The sequence below is a fragment of the Thalassophryne amazonica genome, chromosome 15 (assembly GCF_902500255.1).
Source record: "Thalassophryne amazonica chromosome 15, fThaAma1.1, whole genome shotgun sequence".
Taxonomy (NCBI): domain Eukaryota; kingdom Metazoa; phylum Chordata; class Actinopteri; order Batrachoidiformes; family Batrachoididae; genus Thalassophryne; species Thalassophryne amazonica.
Window position 1 is genome coordinate 51,123,477 of NC_047117.1, and position 18,597 is coordinate 51,142,073.

The 18,597-nt window shown below is 40.5% G+C and overlaps 1 protein-coding gene across 1 annotated transcript in view; it reads right to left on the reverse strand.

Moving 5' to 3' along the window:
- Window positions 1-18,597, reverse strand: part of LOC117525909 (sialic acid synthase-like) — a 92,518-nt gene that overhangs the window by 2,695 nt on the left and 71,226 nt on the right. Inside the window, exons 2-5 of the mRNA XM_034187858.1 lie at window positions 18,403-18,597; window positions 18,229-18,328; window positions 11,934-12,088; window positions 753-1,019 (exon numbers count right to left, since the gene is read on the reverse strand). The exon at window positions 18,403-18,597 is cut by the window's right edge and continues 21 nt beyond it. Of these exons, the coding sequence (XP_034043749.1) occupies window positions 753-1,019; window positions 11,934-12,088; window positions 18,229-18,328; window positions 18,403-18,597 (717 nt within the window). The remainder of the gene's footprint in view (window positions 1-752; window positions 1,020-11,933; window positions 12,089-18,228; window positions 18,329-18,402) is intronic.

An 18,597-nucleotide genomic window follows, 5' to 3' on the forward strand; every position in this document is an offset into this window, starting at 1 on the left:
CTGAGAAGTTGCTGAGAGACTGGCACTTTGTTTGATCAAAATTTTTTCTAAACCTGTGAGACACATCGAAGTGGACACGGTTCGAAAAATTAAGCTGATTTTCAGTGAAAATTTTAACGGCTGATGAGAGATTTTGAGGCGATACTGTCGCTTTAAGGACTTCCCACGGTGCGAGACGTCGCCCAGCGCTCTCAGGCGCCGTCGTCAGCCTGTTTCAAGCTGAAAACCTCCACATTTCAGGCTCTATTGATCCAGGACGTCGTGAGAGAACAGAGAAGTTTCAGAAGAAGTCGGTTTCAGCATTTTATCCGGATATTCCACTGTTAAAGGAGATTTTTTTAATGAAAGACGTGCGGACAGATTGCAGCGTCGGCTCGCAGCCGCCGCGACGCTCCGCCACAGGAAAAACACCTCTGTTGGAAGCCTTAAGGACAAGTTGGAACATGTCCAGCTGTTAAACAATTTCTCATATACTCACTCCACTGAAAGCCATCAAAAGCCGCCTGGATTTTACAAATGGTTAATGGGGGGGGGGGGGGGGGGGGGGGGGGGTGTCAGTCTGCAAACTGAAAGAGTGATTACCTGTTTAGTGACAGCATCTGTTCAATACAACATCTAAAATTGAAGTCCGTTTCCTATCACTTTTTGAGTCTTCTGAGTGCGCTCCCCAATAACCCGGGAAAAACTGGGAATTACAACCAAACAGTCCTGATTTTTGGTGTATTTCTGTGTATGTGCGCTTGCACTTTTACCTTATCGTGGCACGGCTTCTCGCAGGGTAACATCTGCTTTATGCCACTTCCCATCGCCCTCTCCACCAGTCGGATGGAGCGGACCAGTTCGGCCAGCTCAGAGGGATCCAGTGAAGCTGCGTGATCATTTCCTTTCCAAGTCTTGTCCAACGTTATGTGGCGCTCAATGACCTTTGCTCCCAGCGCAACAGCTGCCACAGAAATACAGACTCCAGATTCATGGCCAGAATACCCAATCGGTATATCTGGAAATTCCTTCTGATATTCCTGTAGACAAATAAATAAATAAAATATATATATATATAAAAAATGTGCGAATTTAGGTGCAATTGTGACACACTGTGGAAACACAACCAGAAATCACAAAAGCCAGTTTTTTTTTTGTTTTTTTTAGACAAGTCAGGGAATGGATACACAAATATTTCAATTCACTGAATATGTCCTGGACTTGATTTACATCAATCATTAAGAAATACGAACCGCATGGTACTGTGTGGTAAATCTGTTTCACATAGGCAGTTCTAAAAAACTGAGTGACACACTTGAAGACACCACCAAGACACCCTGAAATATTACTGTTTGATTTTAGGGTATGTTCATCAAATTTCAGAAAACATGAGCATCAGATAGCAAGATAACTATCCTAGTTGAGTTTACACATTGCTATCCAATGAAAGGAGAGTTCATTGTACACTTGTACACAAGATATGCAGCAGATCTTTCTCAAAAACTCACTACCTGCTCAAGCTTCCAGTTTCACACAGTCTATTAAAAATGTTCTTAGTTATCCTTTATTATGACTGCTGCCACTATCTGTGTGATTGTCTGTTAACATCCTCCACTGCCACCAATACCAAAAAAAAAAAAAAAACAGCCTCCCAAGTACCTTGTGATACATCAGAACCTCCTTCTCTGCTCTCCCCTCCACCATAAAGCTGTACAAATGGTGAAGCAAAAAACAAAAATAATAATTGTTCATTTCTGGCAAGAAACAGCAAGAATGGTGCCAAAGGTGAATTTCAGTTTGTACAGGGGTCAAAAGTTAAAGTTGCTATAATTTTGGTAAAAAGTGATGCAAATTATTGGTTAAATTAATAGGGTTTTAAAAAGGATTAGTTTGCACAATGTGTCACGCTTAGTTATCATGTTACAGGGTAACATGTGTCACATGTCATAGAATCCAATGGACGTTGACCTTGTTTGACCTTTACTTTGGAGACCAAACATTCAACACAGTCAAAACTATTACATTTATTAATCCTATTTATTAGCACAACCAATAATTTACACCACTTTTTTTTTTTTTAAACCAAAACTGAAGCAACTTTAACTTTTTGACTCCTGTACAAACTGAAATTCACCTTTGTCACCATTCTTGCTGTTTTTACCCCATAATGCCATAATATTCAGTCACAGACAGTCCAAACTGTACCTTTTTGGAATTTTTGTGATTAACAAATAATGTGGTATAGTTTTCCAATATGATTGGAGCATTTTTAAATTTTGACCCCTGTGTAATTCTTCAATTGACCCCTACCTGGCTGCCTACTGAAAATTTAGGTGGTTAACATGGTTTTACAATAAGTAATGTATAAGGAGTATTTGTGCCAAATTTGGTGCTTGTTTCACCATTTGAAAGATTCCTCTGTAAATATTCTTATCTGCTTCACTATGGTGACTTTCCTCACTAGTCTCACTCAGTTTTTGAGAACCACCTACTCCAGACAGATGTACCATCTTGTTTGCATTTCTTAACAACTGATTTAAAGAAAAAACAGGCATTATTAACTAATTAACATCACTTTGAGTAGATGGTATCAGTATCAGTGAAATCACCTGGTGGAGTGGGTGGTTGCAAAGAAAACCTGCACCCTTTTGGCCTTTCTGGAATCAATTTGAGACCTCTGGTTTATTTATATGTTAGTTATTATGGGACGGTGGTGGGTTTTCAAATGCAGTCAAAGAAATATTTTATTGATATAAAGTGTGAGCTTATATGGTGTGTCTACGCTGTGGTTTGTGTTGGCTTTGGGCAGACCAGACGGGGTGGTGAGGCACAGGGGGCCCTCCAAGTCCATTTGTCTTGAGGCCTCCAAATACTTTGAAACGGCCCTGTAAGTGCTACAGGGTCTTGTCGACCACAAACACAGGTATGTTATTTCTGAATGTCTGTCATTTTCATTAACCCACAATCAATAACACCACATCTATTAAGATTTCTACAAATTTTATCCGTTTTTAGGTGGAGCCCACTATGAAATCTCAAGATTTATTTTACACAATGAACTATTTCAAAATATGATAATAAAGCCATTTCATGAATAAATGAAACAAACCTTGTGTGAGGTCTTTTTACATGTTTACTCTATTTATCCACCTAAAACAATTTGATTGTTTTCAGATTTTGCATGATCATTTGCAAAATGCCTGGAAGCGCCCACGATGCCAATTTTTTGCACCATTTAGACCTTTTGAGAGAGCTCCTCTCCTGCCAAAGGTACCCTTCAAACTTTTCCTAAGAGGAAAAAAAATGTCATACCACTACACCCTGTGCTGGAAAATCACTAAGGGCCCTTGGGCAAGATCCTTAATCCCCTAGTTGCTCCCAGTGTGTAGTGAGCACCTTGTATGGCAGCACGCTCACATCGAAGTGACTGTGAGGCATTATTGTAAAGCGCTTTGAGTGTCTGATGCAGATGGAAAAGCGCTACATAAATGCAGTCCGTTTGCGCAAGTTTTTTGGACATTGGGGATTCTTGGCCCTACAAAGCTTCCATGTATTGACTGTTCAAAGCCAGTGAGCAGGGTTCTCACCAGCATTATAACAGCGTAACGGTCCGTTACGCTGTTATAATAAAAAAATTACACTGCAGTTGGGCCCTTACATTGTTTTTGAGGGTATGTAATGCGAAAATAATAATTTCTCCATGTTGATTGTGGAGCTACTGGTTCTGATACAGAAGCAGCGCATTCACAATTTATTCATCAGCCTGTATCAAAGCCATTTCTGCCTTTTCTGCTGATTACAGTCTCTAAATGGGACTTTTTCTGCGAGAATCCTCCCCCATTATTCGTTCATCATTAACGTGCCTTTTTTGTGGTGCAGCCAATGACACAGTTCTCTGCCGTGGACTTGAACATTATTATCTCCTGCTTCTCTAGTTCGTAAACTAAAGTTAGTGTCCCTCATGAAAATATTAATATTAATGATAATATCCTCCGCTCCATGTCTGTGTGTTGTGGGATTTGCTGTGGCTCTCTGCTGAGTAAAGGTGGAAAGACGGATCATTCCGCAATCAGTAACTTCGCCTTTTACAGTAAGTAACCTTTTATATTTATATCCCTCTGAAATACTGTTGCCTACATTTTGAGGGCAAAATTTTGTTAAGTAAAGCCATAGTTTTTTTTTTTTTTATCTTTGTTACAGCCTTACTTTCAAGCCAAAAGAGGCATCACACCAAAACATGGAAGAGTGTAGAAAAGTTTGTCACTGCACAGGAGCTAATTTATACACCGCAGTTTACTACAGAAAATTCTTACAATTCTTTTTTTTTTAACTTCAAGATTAACTTCTGATTATGCTACATTTTGTAGTTAAAAAAACACCAAAGAAGGCCCTTTATAAGCCCATAAAGCAAAAGCTTCAGCAGGGTTAAAGCCTAAGCAGTCCCCAAACCCCTGGCTTCTTAAGGTGATTTTTCCAAAAATCCTGCTGAGAACCCTGATGAGATCTAACCAGAAAGGCATCAGCTGTGACACTTGCAATCTGTGGGTACACAGCAAATGTCTTGTCATGGATTCATCAGCCTACACCAAGCTCTCAAACTCAGTCGAGCCTTGGTTCTGCGGTAAGTGCACACTAACAATGAATCCAACTAACATTTCACTCTCTGACACCCAAGTTGAAGATCTACTTCCAGAACCAAACTGACTGTTTACAACAGAAAGGCCTGCACTTCCTCCATATGAATGCACAGAGCCTCTTAGCCAAGGCGGACGAGCTTCATCTGATCGACAAAGGAGACAGAGCTGCTGTTATAAGTATCAGTGAAACATGCCTGTCAATTCTGTCACGGCCAACGAGATTACAATGTCTGGATACTCCGTTCTAAGAAAGGACCGTGATCGAACAAGGGGAGAAGTGTGCGCATATGTTCGAGCAGATATCACCTACAGCCCTTGTGCCAATCTGGATGACAACAGTGAAACTAAATTTTCCTAAAACTACACTTATTCTTATCGGCATTTGCCATCGACCACCAACAGACTCTGACTTTTATTGTAGGCTTGAATAATCAAGTCTAAAATGTCCAAACTTCACAGATATGGAATGTTATTTCTTAGGTGACTTAACTCTGATAATGGATCTAGGGTTATCTATGATGAGCTGTGTAATTTTTTTGTCTATGCTTGAGTTAAGTAATTTGACAAATGCTCCAGCCAGAATCACTGCATCAACATCAACAATATTAGATCTGGTTCTGGTGTCTGATGTGACTAAGGCAGTGGTGGGCACAGCTAACTAAAAAGTTAGCTTCGATAACCATTAATCCGATAACTGAAAAGTTATCTTTTATGACGCTAAACCGATAAAAAAAAATTTATCAGTATTACAGATAACCAATAACTTTTAGCACTGATTCGGACGCGGCCACATCAGATTACACTGTTGGCTTCTGATAAACCAGTTTCACTTTTACTTTTCGCTGCTGGGTAAATTCAAGGATCACAAACACATAAGAATGCATGAAAAATGAATGAATAAAAAAATAAAACCCCAAACACTGTCATCATCTTTCAAAAGCAGTAAAACACAGTATTAAGCCTGGTTCACACAACAAGATAATTAGGCCGATATCGAACCCGATCTTCCCCTTCCGACAATCTTAAGATCACCCAGACAATCGTGATGACGCTAAAGATAATCTTATCAGATATGCCTGCCATGTGTGGTGTGTTAGGAGCGCTCTGATCTGCTCGGAAGGACGTCAGGAGCGCGCTGATTGCAAATCGGGGCTATTCAACAATGTTGGATTGTCTTGGCCCAATATGACAGTGTGTGTTGTATCCTCCAACCACAAACGAGCACGCAGCCGGCAGAATGTCACGTGCAGCCAATCAGAAAGCGAGGTGACGGACATACGGAGCGGAATCTACATCAAAACAGCAGTTCTGACTTACCAGAAAGACCGGTGGTCGCGTTGTCTCTCCACGCCTTTTCTTTTTGTATCGTTTTTCCCTCTGTTGTAAATAGCCCACAAACTAACTCCGCCTGTTTACTCTGAAGTCATGTTTAATCTTAAGAAATTGTGAGATTTCCTGTCTGACCTGGGAATGTTCCTGTGTGAAATCTGTTTGTGTGTGGTGTGTTGACTTCACCGTGGCTGCACACCACATACTGTACGACTAAACCTGTTTGTATTTGTATTTATTTATCAAGGGACAGCGCATGTTAAAAAGACAATGTACAGAGACTCATCCATAACACACAGGATTATAGCCTAAGCTAATTTCCATCCTTAGTCCCCGTATGGGCACATGGCCTGATATAAAACATAGGTCAAAGGCATCCATAGTCACCCCATCTCTCTCTCTTACACTCCAGGCACACACACACACACACACACACACACACACACACACACACACACACACACACACACACACACACACACACACACACACACACACACACACACACACACACACACACACACACACACACACAGCAACACGCTCCAGACCCATACACACAGATGGACAAAATAGACAAATAATATTAAAATGGTTAGGGCAAGTCCTCGCTCTCATTTCATTCAAATTGCTTAAACACATCCTCACTGTCATTCCTTCAAAACCACAGTATTTACACACTATTTACAAGATACAGGTATAAATACAATTGCAGGTCCCTGGCTTATATGCAAAACGCTTTGTTATCTCCACGTGTATGGTCTCTGTTTTGGAAACCTACAGATAATTTTAAAATCCTGCCGTGTGAACCAAGCATTAGAAGTCACAGTTTATCTCAGTATTATATACACCGTCATTTATGAACTAAAAAGCTGCTGCTTTTTTCACATATTTTAACCCTGCGGCTTAAAGAACCACATTAACCGTCCTTTAATGCATTGACTGGCAGAGTAAAATACATGTAGTAAATATAAATTTTTGCCTGTTAGTTTCAATGGGATTCATCTGAATAAATAATCAGCATAAATCATCCTTTTTTTATAATCCAAAACAGTGTCTAAATGTGAAGAAAAGTCCCTCTGTACACACAGCTGCGCCATGAGAGCTCCTCTCCCCCACCGACTCTTGGGGATTAAATTACAGCCAGAAAGAAATAAAATAATGTTAAAATTAGTCCATTTTGTTTTTGTGTTGAGCAGACTCACTCACTGTATCGTCCAAAGTGAACCTGAACTACACTACTCACAATGCTCCCTGCGGCGACCAGCCAATCACACTACTCACAATGGTCCCTGCAGCAACCAGCCAATCACGTTTTGTGCTTAATGATGATGTCATCAGCAACCGACAGGCAGCCAGTCTGCTACAAACACACAACAGATGGACTAAAATGTTTTATTTTTGGGTTTACAAACATTTTTGACCATTAGACTTTGCTCACTTTACCAACAAAAAAAAATGTTATCGGAAGATAATTGGTCCGATGATGGTTTTAAAGCATATCTGAAAAGCTAATCCGCTAGCAAAAAAATTAGCTTTGATAATTATCTATTATCGGATTAGCTGAACTGTGCCCACCACTGGACTAAGGTAGCAAAAAGTGGTGTTTTGAACATTGGCATGAGCGATCACCTACTAATTTATATTCTCGTAAAATCAAGAAACAATGTGTGTATAAGCACAGACTGGTTCAAGTGAGCTAGGATGATATCCTCAGAAATTCAAACGTTGAAGAGAAATTACTAAAATTTAAGACAAAATTTCTAGCAATCCTGGACAAACTTGGCCCTTATGAATCAGTCAGAATCAAACAGGACACCACACCCTGGATTACAGGGGAAGTATTTCACCTCATTCCAAAAAAGAAATCATGCTTTCAGGCAATTTCAGGCAATTCAGGAAAACCAAAGAAAATCATTAGTATGAAACAGTTTTGCTGGTTCTTTTAATTTTCAGTGTGTCATTTAGGAGGTTCTTTCTCTAAATTCTGACAAGGCTACCAAATTAGATCACAACCCTGCTTACTTCTTAAAGGAGGGTGCCTTGTACTTAACAAAACCACTAACACATATTATAAATTTGTCATTGCTTTCAGGTAGAATTCCATCAGACCTCAAGTCTGTTAAAATTCCAAAAAAGCAAAACCGTATGACCAATCCTGGGACCTATAGACCTGTTTCGATTCTCAGTGTTGTAAGCAAGATATTGGAGAAGATCGTATATGATCAACTAAATCAATGCCTCAGAGATCACAAACTTATATATGAGTACCAGTCAAGCTTCCGTCCCTCATATACCACAGATTAGGGCTGCAGCTATCAAATATTTTTGGAATCGAGTATTCTATCGATTATTTTATCGATTAATCGAGTAATCGGATAAGAAAGTACTTCTGTATTTTTAAACAATATCAGTAGTGGCAGGGCTTTCCCTAAGCAATGGCACAATGTTTCTGTGCCATCATGCAGATTTTTAAGTTTAGGATGTTCCCTCTCTGTTTTCCCAGGTAATTATTTATTTTTTCACATTATTAAGAGTTTTGGAGCTTTGCCAAACCATAAGCCCAGACGCTCTGTGAAATCTTCAGTCTGCGGACAGGACATTCTTTTTCTTTTTTTTTTTTTCTTATTGCACATTTTATTTGCACTTTTTATTACTGTGATTTATTCAGTGTTTAATGTATACAACCCCTGGCAAAAATTATGGAATCACCGGCCTCAGAGGATGTTCATTCAGTTGTTTAATTTTGCAGAAAAAAAGCAGATCACAGACATGACACAAAACTAAAGTCATTTCAAATGGCAACTTTCTGGCTTCAAGAAACACTATAAGAAATCAAGAAAAAAAAATTGTGGCAGTCAGTAACGGTTACTTTTTTAGACCAAGCAGAGGGGAAAAAATATGGAATCACTCAATTCTGAGGAATAAATTATAGAATCACCCTGTAAATTTTCATCCCAAAACTAACACCTGCATCAAATCAGATCTGCTCGTTAGTCTGCATCTAAAAAGGAATGATCACACCTTGGAGAGCTGTTGCACCAAGTGGACTGACATGAATCATGGCTCCAACAAGAGAGATGTCAATTGAAACAAAGGAGAGGATTATCAAACTCTTAAAAGAGGGTAAATCATCACGCAGTGTTGCAAAAGATGTTGGTTGTTCACAGTCAGCTGTGTCTAAACTCTGGACCAAATACAAACAACATGGGAAGGTTGTTAAAGGCAAACATACTGGTAGACCAAGGAAGACATCAAAGCGTCAAGACAGAAAACTTAAAGCAATATGTCTCAAAAATCGAAAATGCACAACAAAACAAATGAGGAACGAATGGGAGGAAACTGGAGTCAACGTCTGTGACCGAACTGTAAGAAACAGCCTAAAGGAAATGGGATTTACATACAGAAAAGCTAAACGAAAGCTATCATTAACACCTAAACAGAAAAAAACAAGGTTACAATGGGCTAAGGAAAAGCAATCGTGGACTGTGGATGACTGGATGAAAGTCATATTCAGTGATGAATCTCGAATCTGCATTGGGCAAGGTGATGATGCTGGAACTTTTGCTTGGTGCCGTTCCAATGAGATTTATAAAGATGACTGCCTGAAGAGAACATGTAAATTTCCACAGTCAGGCATGTCAGGTAAAGGCACTGGGGAGATGGCTGTCATTACATCAGCAATAAATGCACAAGTTTACGTTGATATTTTGGACACTTTTCTTATACCATCAATTGAAAGGATGTTTGGGGATGATGAAATAATTTTTCAAGATGATAATGCATCTTGCCATAGAGCAAAAACTGTGAAAACATTCCTTGCTAAAAGACACACAGGGTCAATGTCATGGCCTGCAAATAGTCCGGATCTTAATCCAATTGAAAATCTTTGGTGGAAGTTGACGAAAATGGTCCATGACAAGGCTCCAACCTGCAAAGCTGATCTGGCAACAGCAATCAGAGAAAGTTGGAGCCAGATTGATGAAGAGTACTGTTTGTCACTCATTAAGTCCATGCCTCAGAGACTGCAAGCTGTTATAAAAGCCAGAGGTGGTGCAACAAAATACTAGTGATGTATTCTTTTGTTTTTCATGATTCCATAATTTTTTTCCTCAGAATTGAGTGATTCCATATTTTTTCTCCTCTGCTTGGTCTAAAAAAGTAACCGTTACTGACTGCCACAATTTTTTTTCCTGATTTCTTAGTGTTTCTTAAAGCCAGAAAGTTGCCATTTGAAATGACTTTAGTTTTGTGTCATGTCTGTGATCTGCTTTTTTTTCTACAAAATTAAACTGAATGAACATCCTCCAAGGCCGGTGATTCCATAATTTTTGCCAGGGGTTGTATTAACGTGCCGTACAGAGCAGCTCAAACCGAAGACAAATTCCTTGTTTTCTGTGGATACAAAATGCCTTTGAAAAAAAAAACGGCTGTGGAGTGCAACATTTCCACAACAGCTGCACTGATAAATTAACTCTACATCCTGTTGATAAAAACTCTTATCAAATCTGAAAAAAAAACATTTTTTTGAATTGTTAAACATGATTAATTTAAAGTGCGCTTCCTTTCGCTTCACATGTGGAGGTGGAGAGCAGCCAGTGGAGCAAACCACGTTTAAAAATATATATATATAAAATATAAACACACTGCTTCACTTTAAATGCATAATAAGTCCATTTCAGACGATCAGCACAGCCCCGTTCTCTTAAAAGGCTTTATTTTACTCAGCATGTGGCTTTGTAAACTTGTAGCATCGCCTGCTACATTGATTAGCGCTTACATTAGTTATGGGCATGCTCTACGATCTTCTTCTTGGTTTTTTGGGGGGGCATGACAGTGCCACCTACAGGCCTGGCATATGTACTACAGCTTTAAACAAAGCTTCGAAGCAAAGAATTTGCCTCGAACATTTTTGTAATCGAATTATTCGAATTACTTGATTAATCGTTTCAGCCCTACCACAGATACATGCTTAACTCATCTGACTGATTATATAAAATCAGAACAAAAGACAGGCAATTTCACAGGAATGGTTCTTCTAGACCTTCAAAAAGCCTTTGATTCTGTGGATCAAAGTATTCTCTTAAGTAAACTGGAAGTCAGGCTTCAAGAGCCTGTTGTTAACTGGTTTAGAACCTACCTGGGGAATAGGCTGCAGCAAGGTAACATTGCAGACGTATTTTCAGCCCCTGCTAACGTGACCTGTGGGTCCTCCAAGGATCCATATTAGGTCCTCTATTGTTCCTGGTTAACGTCAATGACATGCCTTCAGCAGTCACATGTAAGCTACTGTTGTACAAAGACGATTCGGCTCTCCTCGTTTCTGACAAAGATATTGTTTCCATACAGGAACAGCTGTCTTCCAAATTGCAGTCTGTCCAAGATTGGATGGTGGACAACCATCTTTCTCTCCACCTTGGGAAGTCGGAATCCATATTATTTTGCTCAAAGCGCTGACTCAAAGGTAATGAGTCAATAGACGTCAGAGGCGTCAGAGCGAGCAGAGGCATTTTTCAATCTAAACTCAGTCGTGCACACAGTGTAAACATGGTGTTACTAAACTTTCTCTTATTTCCAGTCCTACCATTATTGTGAATCCACTTGTTTCTAAGTGTTACATTCTTAGGAAAAAACATAGACGTTTACATGTTTATGTCCAAGATTGTTCTTGAAGGATCCAGGGACACAACAAGTAATCCTCAGCATTCAGAGATTTTTTTTTAAACTTTCTAACCGTGCCTGACCAAAACTCAATATAGCGGGTATTACCTCTGAAAATAGAGGCACTGTGAATAAAAATGGTTGTGAATCCTAAATGATTAATGTGATATTTTCTTTTACACACCTTGAATTAAAGTTGAAAGTAGAGACTACAAACACATCATAACTGTTTCACTTCAACTCCACTGTGGTGGTGTACAGAGTAAAAAACAAAAACAAAAATGTGTCACTGTCAAATACCTATGGACTTGACTGTGTTCGTCTCACCGTGATAACTTTGAGGTTGACGTCCTCAGCCTCCAGTGGATAAGCGCTGGTACACTGCAAGATGACAAAGTTTTCGTTGTACTGCTTCACTGTTTGGTAGACCCGGCGCATTGTCTCCATGGACTGCATCCCACTGGACACGACCATGGGGCGGCCTGACAGGAAGAAAGAGAGACTCCACAATACCCCATTGTATGTTTGTAATGCTGTAATTTACACTGAGACATATTTCTATAACCATACACAGCGGTAGCACATGTAGGGTATTTGTTTTGGTCCTTTGTGTTTAAGAACAAAATAATGAGTTTTGATCCATTTTTTTTCAAATTAGAAGCACCTATTTGAGGTCGTTAGCTGCATAAAGACACCGGTCCACCCCACACAATCAGTAAGACTCCAACTACTAACATGGCTAAGACCAAAGAGCTGTCCAAAGACCCCAGAGACAAAATTGTAGACCTCCACAAGGCTGGAAAGGGCTACGGGGCAATTGCCAAGCAGCTTGGTGAAAAAAGATCAACTGTTGGAGCAATTATTAGAAAATGGAAGAAGCTAAACATGACTGTCAATCTCCCTCGGACTGGGACTCCATGCAAGATCCCACCTCGTGGCGTATCAATGATCCAAAGAAAGGTGAGGAATCAGCCCAGAACTGCGCGGGAGGAGCTGATCAATGACCTGAAGAGAGCTGGCACCTCTGTTTCCAAGGTTACTGTGGGTAATGCACTAAGACGTCATGGGCTAAAATCATGCATGGCTTAAATAAGCACATGTCCAGGCCTGTCTTAAGTTTGCCCATGACCATTTGGATGATCCAGAGGAGTCACGGGAGAAAGTTATGTGGTCAGATGAGACCAAAATAGAACTTTTTGGTCTTAATTCCACTCGCTGTGTTTGGAAAAAGAAGAATGCTGAGTACCATCCCAAAAACACCATCCCTACTGTGAAGCATAGGGGTGGAAGCATCATGCTTTGGGGGTATTTTTCTGCACATGGGACAGGACGACTGCACTGTATTAAGGAGAGGATGACCGGGGCCATGTATTGCGAGATTTTGGGGAACAACCTCCTTCCCTCAGTTAGAGCATTGAAGATGGGTCGTGGATGGGTCTTCCAACATGACAATGACCCGAAGCACACAGCCAGGATAACCAAGGAGTGGCTCTGTAAGAAGCATATCAAGGTTCTGGAGTGGCCTAGCCAGTCTCCAGACCTAAACCCAATAGAAAATCTTTGGAGGGAGCTCAAACTCTGTGTTTCTCAGCGACAGGCCTGGCTGATCTAGAGAAGATCTGTGTGGAGGAGTGGACCAAAATCCCTGCTGCAGTATGTGCAAACCTGGTGAAAAATTACAGGAAACGTTTTACCTCTGTAATTGCAAACAAAGGCTACTGTACCAAATATTAACATTGATTTTCACAGGTGTTGAAATACTTATTTGCAGCAGTAACATACAAATAAATTATTTAAATAAATCATACATTGCAATTTCCAGTTTTTTTTTTTTAGATTATGTCTCTCACAATGGACATGCACCTAAGATGAAAATTTCAGACCCCTCCATGATTTGTGAGCGGGAGAACTTGCAAAATCGCAGGGTGTTCAAATATTTATTTTCCTCACTGTATAAAATAATCATTTCATAGCCAGTGGCACATTTCCGCTCAAAACTTGGCTGATGAAACCATTCTCTCATCACTCCCAGAATCACAGAGAAATTATCTACACTTGCAGGTTGTCTCGTGCACATCGTGCGGTGGAGAACGCATATCTTGTCTCAAGTGTAATCATTTATGACAGATAGATAGCTAGATAGATAGACAGCTATGGATTGGTAAAACAGTTGCATTTTCATTCCTTCTTGTGGGTTAGATAATGTATCTGTAAAGTTTATTTTAGATGTAACAGCTTGTCATAATCTTTTGGATTCTCTGTGTGCAATGACACACATTAATACGAAGTGTTTTCGAATAGGCTGTGCAATGTTCGTGCCTACTTCACACAAGTGGCATGAAATTAATGCGTGATTATTTGCTGAACAATTCAGATCGCTCCAGTTTGTTCCTCAAAATCCACACCAGAAGAACTTTGTGATTGTATGCTTAGCTGGGCTCTGTGCCTCTGTGAGAAGAGGAGGAGCCAGATGTGAGAGAGCCAGATGTGTGACTCCACGCGGCTCTGGTCTCACTCATTTTCCCAAACATCAGGCTCATGCAGCAGGTGGAACACCTGCAGAAGCGTGCTGAGGAGCACTGGAACGAGACTTTTAGCCAACTTGGCGTCACTCTCGTTCTTCAGCATTACTGCTGTAATGAAACTGAATGCGGTGCAGCAGGGTTTAATTGTGCGCGCGTCAGAGAAGAACGCTGTCACGCTCTATTAAGGATCACCACTCATCAAGATGGATCAACACGCTCAGTTGCGACCTCCATGACATGAGGCGAAATGAGAGTGGTGCGTGACATTCGTGAAGATTTTTTTACAGCCAAAAACATGCTCCACGAAAATCACGAATATCACTCACCAACACGCACTATTAAGAAACCTATTCAGATGCGTTAAGTCATGTTAAGAATGTCAGGAATGTGCCATGATTGATGCAAATATGACATTTGTAACGCATGTTGCCTATGTGTAAATGCACCTTAAAGATCAACACAGACTAGATTTCACTCACTGAACAAGAAAAAAAGAACTGAAAAACATTAAAATGTGGAAAGTGGTGGAAAATACAAATGTAGTCATGCAAAGACATAAGAACTCGTGAACTGGGACACTCTTCTCTCTTTTTCTGTACAGTTCAGCGGCATTGTGACTTGTCTTTAATGTCTTCTTTAGAAAGCTAAGAACCTCCTGGTTCCAACAGTAAGTTTCAGTTTTAACAGTATATTAAACTCAAAATGCATTTTGGGGTCAATGTGACTGAAAATGATCACAAATGTAATGAGTCAGAACTGTTTCACATTTTGTTCACTGTTGTCTTGGAACATTTGATTGAATAAATTACATTTTTGTAAAGTAACCTCTTTTTTTTAATTGCCTAATCAGAACATCTAACAGTTTGTCAAAACAATGCTATTTACTGCTTTTTATATAGGAATAAATGTATTATTGTGCAGACTTGAGTTTAGCCTTTTGCCCCGGCCCTCAACAATATTTTCTGTTTCTCATTTGGTCCTTTGCAAAAATAATTGCCCACCCCTGTTCTAGGTGTTTTGGTTCAAAATTTATTTTTTAAGATGGCGCCGGTGGCCACCTTGGATTTGGTCTAGTAAAAAATGCTGGAATTTTTGGGAGGGACCTGGGGGCTAATTTTTTTTTTTTTTTTTTTAAAGGCCTATAGAAGTCGGATCAATCCACAAAACAAACTAGCCAGAGAATGGTCACAGAATTAAGGTTCATGACCCTACTAATAAGGTGAAGTGGTTGAGGGTCTGTGGTTCTGCGTGAGCAGGACACCAGTCAGCTGCAGGTTACTTCTCCAGCCAATGCTGGTAACCATTTCCAGCTGGGTGCACTGGAATGCAGATGAAACATCTTGTCCAAGGACAGAGACAAGTACTCTGAAGCACATCTGTAGTCAAATTCCTGCCTATATACTGCAGAGTGCGGTACTGACCAGGGCCTGACAGGCTGGACTGGATTTGGACAGATATTTCAAAATGATACTCTGGTTCGGTTCGAGTTTGGTCTCCTCAGCACAAAGGCACTGGATATACGGAATCTTTCTGAAATGATGATGTCACAGACCTGCCTTTGTAAGCTCAGCCACTCATAATGAATAACATGTTGTTGTTGTTAATGGTGTAATTTAACGTGTTTTTTTCCCCTTCTGTCTTGGTGGATCATAATGGGATTTACTTTCATCACTTGCAGAGTGCTGAAGAGACGAAGGATGGTTGTGGTGAACAGCGATCGTGAATAAACGGAGTGCTGTGATGACAATAAAATAACTGCAGAAAGGACTTTCATCTTGTAAAACAGATGTTGTTGGTGAGGGGGGTCAAAGTGACAGCTTGCTGCAGCTCAGACTAAGAAATACACAGACCACCACATTATAACAAAGAGGGACTTCTTTAAAACATTGTTTTTTCACAAGAAATTTCCATGATAAGGAATTAAAATCTTTCCAGACGCTGTGGATAACAGTTGTCATGAAGGCTGTGATGATGAATCCGGTTGAAATGACCCATCAGGTCAGATTAAGAGACTTGACTTAATCCGTGTGCTGGGCCACAAAGGTCTGCTCCACATGATGCAAACATTCCTTTTTGTGAATTAAAAAAAAAAAAAAAATACAGGATCAAACAGCTTTCTTCCTGTTTGTGTGGAATGGTTTAGGATGGAAATAATAAGAGACATCAAGATCTGGTTCGGGTCGAGTTCAGACAGAAATGCTTGCTGGGTTTGGTCACGACTCTGTGAAACACTGGTTGGGAAAGAACAGAAATACAAGGCCCTAACTGCACTCTAATGCCGCGTTCACAAAGGGCGCGATCAGACGCTACAAATTCGCGGAGGTCGCCAGGCAACGGCGCGCCTCCTTCTCCCGGTGTGTCACTCTGCTTGGGTGGACTTTCGCTGCGAAAATTCGCTCCAATGCGTCATCAAATAGGAGGAGCTTCCATTCCGCTCGGCGTCAAGTCATCATGACGAACCTTGATCACACGGAGCGAGTTGTTGTGAAAAGCTCCCAATACAGGGAGTATCATTATTTGCTGCAGGAGCTGTGTCTGGATGACGACCGCTGTCAGCAGTCCTTCCGCCTCTGCGGGACCCAGTTTGAGGACCAACTGTCCCATTCACGCGTGCACATGTAAACAATTAAAAAAAAAAAAAAGAAAAGAAACTCTGCTGCTTGCTGCAGCTCGCTCTTCCCCCCAAAAAACTCTGTCATAATTGTATTTAGAAACCAGTCACCATTTGCTTTATTATACATCTGTGTAGTTAATAAGTAAAATATTATCCACAGACAGTTTGCTCACGCGCGCACGTAAAAAAAAAAAAAGAAAGAAAGAAACTCCGCTGCTTGCTGCAGCTGGGCTGCTGCTCGCTCCAAAAACTCTGTCATAATTGTGAAATAAAGGACAAAAGAGACATAAGTCCTGCTCACAGGCTGCTACCAGATACAGGACATGTTCACATCTTTAGTCAAACTCCAGACATCTCCACATCACTACATATTCAGTCCCTGATTGGTCATCGCGGCGCGAAGAGATGAAAAAGTTCAGATTTCTGAACCTGGGGAGGAGGGCAACGCGATGTGATGTGACGCAATATCGCGCCTCAAACACGCAAAACGCTCAAAATCGCTTCACTCGCATCGCTTCACTTGCATCCATTGCGTCGCGCTGCGTGGTTTGGCATCCAAAACACATCCTTACATAGGGATTACATGGCAACCTGCGGCTGCAGTCGCTCATGTCGTGCCCGGTGTGAACGCGGCATAATACAGTATACTCGGAGGCCACGGTTGCTACAACTTAAGGCAAGATAGATTTAAGACTTTTTACTGGCATAATATTAGAATTCATAATCGTCCCTGAAAAGCCAATTTCCCCATTCAATTTACACTTCCCCATGTGATCATGTGAGTGACATACAGCCAGATGAAAAAGTCTCTGCTCTGACCGTTGCGGCAACAAACAAAAGTGATTTGCTGGTTTTGTTACCTCACTTTGTTTGGCATTATGAGTGGTTTTCACTGAATTATATATAAAATAAATACATTTTAAAAGAAAATTTAAAAAAGGATTTTGTCATTTACTTGAACCAAAGAAAACATGAACAAAATTCCACTTTGCATGTTCCCATGGCATTTTAAGAATTTTATAAGATTAATTTAAGTCATTGTAATACCAATTAAGGCCTTAATTTTAGATGAACAAATTCAATGCCTTTTAAGCCTAAGGATCTCCTGAAACCATGTAGACCAACTCCTATCCCATACAGACACTTCCTCTATGAATTTTGGACATATAAGGTGAGGAAGCATCAGTTACAACATTTTGGACACGTGGAGCGTTTCTCTAGGCACGATCCAGCACGCAGGTATCTCTGTTTAGGACCAGAAGACCAAGGCCACGCCCACATTTCAACAGGCTGACAGATTTTCAAGAGGTGGGGATGGACTGGTTGTCCATAATATTTAACACAGCTATGATAAACATCCACATAGGGGGCACTATTCCCTTTTAAACTAGAGTAAAACTACACTGGTGACATTTGAAATGATGTAAAAACATATGGACTGTACTTTGAAATCTGTGCTCCGGACAGCAGAGGTCACTCTTACCTTTTTTTGAAGTTTTCTCCAAATAGGGGAAGTTGTTGGTGTCTCCAGAACCTACTTTGAAGAAAGGCACATTGACCTCGTGCAGGAATTCTACTGCCATCTACCGGACAAAAAGATATCAATTTGTCTTCTGATTTAAAGAGCCACAAAAGGTCCATCATAACTGTCTCTTACCTCATCCATTCCTGAAGCGGTGAAGAAAATGCCCACTTCCTGTGCATATCTCTGCAGCTCCCTGTACTGCTCATGACTGAACTCCAGATGGCGCTTGTGTTCACCATAGGTTTTGCCCCAGGAGTGTTTGGAGTTGTAAGGCCGTGCCAAGGCTTGCTTGTTGAATTTATACTCCAGTTCACTTTTCTGGAATTT